Source organism: Corylus avellana, chromosome ca5 (assembly GCF_901000735.1).
Source record: "Corylus avellana chromosome ca5, CavTom2PMs-1.0".
Classification (NCBI taxonomy): domain Eukaryota; kingdom Viridiplantae; phylum Streptophyta; class Magnoliopsida; order Fagales; family Betulaceae; genus Corylus; species Corylus avellana.
The window spans coordinates 15,795,546-15,800,555 of record NC_081545.1 but is presented as its reverse complement, the minus strand read 5'-3'; the positions used below and the strand labels follow the sequence as shown (position 1 = coordinate 15,800,555).

General features: G+C 34.2%; 1 protein-coding gene across 1 annotated transcript; it reads right to left on the bottom strand.

Annotated features, from left to right (window-relative positions):
* Positions 1-1,193: 1,193 nt before the first annotated feature.
* On the bottom strand, positions 1,194-4,402 carry LOC132183279 (multiprotein-bridging factor 1b). Its single transcript, XM_059596681.1, has 4 exons — positions 4,170-4,402; positions 3,555-3,638; positions 1,625-1,707; positions 1,194-1,518 (listed from the first exon to the last, which is right to left on the bottom strand). The coding sequence occupies exons 1-4, from the start codon at positions 4,309-4,311 to the stop codon at positions 1,399-1,401; spliced, it is 429 nt and encodes a 142-aa protein (XP_059452664.1). The 5' UTR covers positions 4,312-4,402; the 3' UTR covers positions 1,194-1,398.
* Positions 4,403-5,010: the final 608 nt, after the last annotated feature.

Here is a 5,010-nt window from a genome sequence, read left to right as displayed (position 1 = left end):
ATTAGCATGACATTGACCCACGGCTCACCCCAACTCAAATTATATCCTCTTTATTGGAAATCCTAAGAAATTCAGATTTGTGGGTGACTTGCATGTTAAACATGGAAAAAGGGTGATGTTGATATTTTTACCGAGCTCTTTTTGAAATTAAACTCTTTTATAAAGACAACACTCACATCTTGCTCAATAAAATAACTTTTTGATTATTTTGTTGAGCCATATAGATAAAAACACTATATATCAAGTAATTCTAAAAGTTTTTATCGTGTCCCTCTTAAGTCTCTCAAAGAATGATGTGTTATTAAAATCATCATTTAATCAAAATCCAATAATGATCAATCATAAGCCCAATAGTGATTTTAATAGTCACATCATTTTTGAAGTGACTCAAAAGGAACACAAGAGAATCTAGTAGCATTACTCCTCTATATCCAACTCAACAAAGTAACCAAACGTTTGCGTAACTCAACAATGCATACATGATAATAATAATAATAATAATAATAATAATAAAGGATTTAATATTGTTCTCTCTTCTTTAGGAATAAAGAAAGTAAATAAATAAATAATATTTTAAATAAAAAAGTGAAAATTAATAACTAAAATGTTGAGTCAAATATAAATGCTTTAAAAAAATAGATAGCTAAAATAAATAAAAGGTGATCATTTAGCTAAACATTTGTCGGTTGTGAATCCTCTAAGCTTATAAGCTTATAGATCTTATTCACTCTTCCTTATCAAATTACTTCTTTTTTTAATTAAAAAAATAAAATAATAAAATAAAAGAGGAGAAGAAAAGACAAATGCAGCACACATTGATGGCCATCCACCTAGTACAAAATTTTTATCTAGGTCGTTAATATAAAATGGACGACCCAGATCACGACACATGAGAAAAAAGGAAGAAAAAACTAGTAAACAACACGAATAACGTGCAAATAACTTGAATAATCGTTAGGAGTGGCCAAATTACCTCTTTGACCATTCAAGCCAACCTGTAGGGTGGCTGACCACTCCTTTGGCCACCTTCAAACCAGCCAGCCATTAGGAGTGGTCAACCCACCCCTCTCACCACAAAATGGTTCAAACCAGCCATTGCAAGTTACCTTTTGCTGCCATAATCTAGACAGTCCATTATTTCTTAAATAAAGTACAGCAAATCCGTATGTGTGAGTTTAGTTTTGGGGTACGCAGACAGGAACACACACAACTTTATTCATTTCAGACCAGGTAAGCTGAACCCGTCACAGGAGCCATCATACCAAAGAGTTATCTTACAGAAAGACCATAAGTAGCCACTGCTTGATTACAGACAATTTACCTAACTGCAGATCAATGTGCAACATCAGTTCAACATAAAAGCAACAAGATTCCTTCTTTTGTTTCCAAGGCTCCTTTTTATTTCTTTCCACGCAGTTTAGCTCCAAGAGCCCTCTCCAGCTTGGTAATGATCTGTTGATTGGGAATAGCTTTACCAGATTCATACTCCTGGATGACTTGAGGCTTCTCATTAATCAGCTACAAAAGCGTAATGGATGTCATGAAGCAGGTCAAAATATGGAGAGAGAGAGAGAGAGACCGACCGAGAGAGAGAGAGAGAGAGAGAGAGAGAGAGAGGAGTTACTTGAGCAAGTTGAGCCTGTGTAAGCTTCTTTTCTGCTCGAGCTTGTGTAATAGCTTTCTTTAGCTCAGTTGGTACACGCTCATCTACGCTCAGTCACAATGTCAGATTACATATAAGCAGAAACTCATATTAGAATATACATGAGGAGACATTCTAAGCAACGGAAAAAAGGCATTTTGCAGAATCAACCCAATTCACAATTACTTGGAAGAAACAAATGCAGCAAGAGTTCAAGCACAATGCAGGGTTCTTGTAGGAAGCGAGAGAGGACAGAGATGGATATGAGACACAATAATAAAAAATATAACAAATTAGCCAGTATAAAAACACAAAGGAAAAATAAAAAAAAATAAAAAAATCAACTGAGTAATCTTTTCTAGTTATGGGTTGTGCTTGGGTTGGGTCCATTTGGTTATATTCCATTCTGTTCTTTTATGGGTTTCTTATGCTATTAGGCTCCTATTTTTATTTGTGAGTTTTTAATAGATAATTAGTTTGGTTTAATAGTAACAGCTCATGGGGTCGAAGTCTTTTTAGGGTTAGGATTACTAGTTGTCTATTTATATGAATGTAATCTTTTCAATTCAACAAAAAAATAGTTTTAATATAATTTTGCAGCAATTTAGTCAAAGCTTGTGTGATGTAATCCTTTCCTGAGGTGTGGTGTGGAAGAATCTTAGGGTAATGCTCAGGAAAATTAGGTGCAATGCTCAAAATTTATCTGTTTCTTCTTTTCTTTTTTAAATTTCCAACTCATCCAGCTTTTGAATCCTACAATCTTCTAACCTTGATTTCTCACCCTTATACATCTAAAATCCATAAGATAAAACCCTAACATAAGTCACGCCTTTAGTAGCCTCAAAACCCATAAAACCAAATCTGGCTACAGTTTCCAATTAACCGTTCACAGACCAAACCAGATCTGATTTTCTTTCTTTCCTAACCGATTTTGAGCTCCAAAACTTATCCATCATGTTACTTCATAATTAACTCTTAACCAACAGAATTTTCCATCCTTTTCTCCCACAAATTCTAACCCAAACAACCATATAATTCCCTTCAAATGCTTCCAGCTCATTAAGACTCTTCAAAATACAGTAATTCCTAACACAATTTGAGGTTTGAACCACAAACCCTCTACTTCCTGTTCCTATCCTTCAGAACTTCAAAGCCACAATATTTTCCCTGAGATTTACCCAAATTAAATGTAGACAAACATCTCTGTGCTGCTGTCTTACATCAGATTTGGTATTAGAGCTACATCAACTTGGTACCAGCGCTTCTTGTCCCATGTAACCATCTCCTTGTAAAGTCCTTAGCAAAATTATATAAAACTCTAATCCATTAAACAATTTAAAGCACAAGGGTACAACAAAGAAAAAACAAAAATAGGGAGACGAAGTTTTGGGGAAGAATAACACAACCCAGTATGCAAAAGAATTTAACATGTATTATACTGGCAAGAACAAAAGCCAACCACAACCAAGAACCATTTAGCATAGGTAATTCATCGTTTCATGAATGAGGAAACAAAACTTGAACAGTATATGTATAGCAGAAAATGTCATTAAACTAGACCATAAACTCAAAGAAGAATATAATTGCCTAATATAAATGGATGCATCACTAAACATACATATGTGCCATGAATAAGACAAATTTTCAGTATATTTGGAAGTAAACAGAGTCTTTACTGTGGAAGAATCACTAACCATACATATGCGCCATGAATAAGACCAAAATTTTCAATGTATTTTTTTAAGAAAACGAAGTATTACACAGTAAAGACTTCCAAAGACTCTTAAAAATTAATGCTTAATACTTCCAGAAAATCCGATATAATGTCCATAGATCTTTCCTCAAATGAACAACATAACATATTAATAGACCCATATCAATGTCCATTAATCCGAAAGCCAAATGTACTTACGAGCAAGGTTCTCGGTTTCCTCATCCAGCTTCCTCGTGTTTAGCGAAGTGCTGCTAGAGGCAGCTTTGTTTGTCCCAGCAGTAGCTGCAAAATACAAGGAAATAACCATTAGAATCAAAATGTTGAAAAGATATCAACAACGTGCTAAAAACATAAGATAAAAAGAACTTCAAGAACCAATTGATTATCATACAGTCATAAGACAGACCCATTTCTGTGTATTCGTCTTAAAATTCAAAGGAGATGCAGCTTTATCTAATCGAACACGCTCTCGCGTGCGCACAAGCAGATTAAAAAAAAAAAAAAAAAAACCCTACATTTATACGAAGAATCCCACAATTAACACGCTATGTTTGTTCCAAGCACACACGGTTTTATGAACTCAATGCTAAAATAAATAAATATATGAAAATAACCGGACCAACGATGTCCGATGAACAGAATTATTGAGAATTTCACTAACAAGCACAATCAAAGTACGGGTGTAAAAGAAACCCTAACATTTGTTCCCTGTTCCCTTTCCTAATTTGCTTAGAAAAATAAAATAAAAAATAAACCCTAACTATAATAGAGAGAGAACGATTTGTTTCGGGGGCTATAAAGAGAAATACAGACATTTTTTGATGGTTTCGATCTCGGCGCCGGAGCGGCGAGCGGCGTTGACGGCTTTCTCATCCTTCTTGGCTGCGGCGTTGGGGGCCTTCTTGCGGATTACCACCGGTTCCCAGTCCTGCGAGATCGGTCCGACTCCTGACATTTGTTCGTCTTTCTGCCTTTCTCTGTGCTTTGGCTTTACTTGTTGCGTGCGCTCTTGTATGTAGGTCTTTTAAGAAACGGATGAGGATGGAGATATATATATATATATATATATATATATAGAGAGAGAGAGAGCAGGCTTGCGCAGCACGGTCTAGGTTACATTTTATCATAATTTCAATAAAAAATAAAAAAACAAAATTAAGAGATTTTCATACTCTTATACAACTACGATGATGTGGCAATAAATATTAATCATTGATTTTTTATTTATTTTTTTTATTTTTATTTTTCGTTTTACAAACCCTTATTGATTCAAATATTATTTTTTATTGCCACATCATTATAGTTGTATAACAGTTGTATAAGAGTTTATTAAATAACATTACTAAAAAAAAAAAAGTATTTTGCTATGATAATGTAAAAATTGCATTTTAGAAAAAATAATATTTGCTACAAACATCCCGCGCTGTGTAGAAACCCATTCCGAACAAAAAAATTAGCAAAACCTCATTTAAACATGTCCTAAAGTTTTAACATGATCTCTAATAGAATCCTAAATCACATTAATGCACTCATGCATTAAAAGACACGTCTAACATCATCAATCTACTAATCCATTGTTAAGCAGTATTAAAGTGAAAAGACTAAGAAGACTCATCCTCCAACAAGGTACTCCATCACACTCACTCGGGAAGAA

Excerpts from the sequence above, each read along its gene's own strand:
- LOC132183279 (XM_059596681.1), bottom strand. The coding sequence starts at position 4,311 with ATGTCAGGAGTCGGACCGATCTCGCAGGACTGGGAACCGGTGGTAATC. Across the intron at positions 1,708-3,554 it reads GGAAACCGAGAACCTTGCTC|ATGAGCGTGTACCAACTGAG; the intron begins GTAAGTACATTT and ends GACTGAGCGTAG. Across the intron at positions 1,519-1,624 it reads CACAGGCTCAACTTGCTCAA|CTGATTAATGAGAAGCCTCA; the intron begins GTAACTCCTCTC and ends ACGCTTTTGTAG.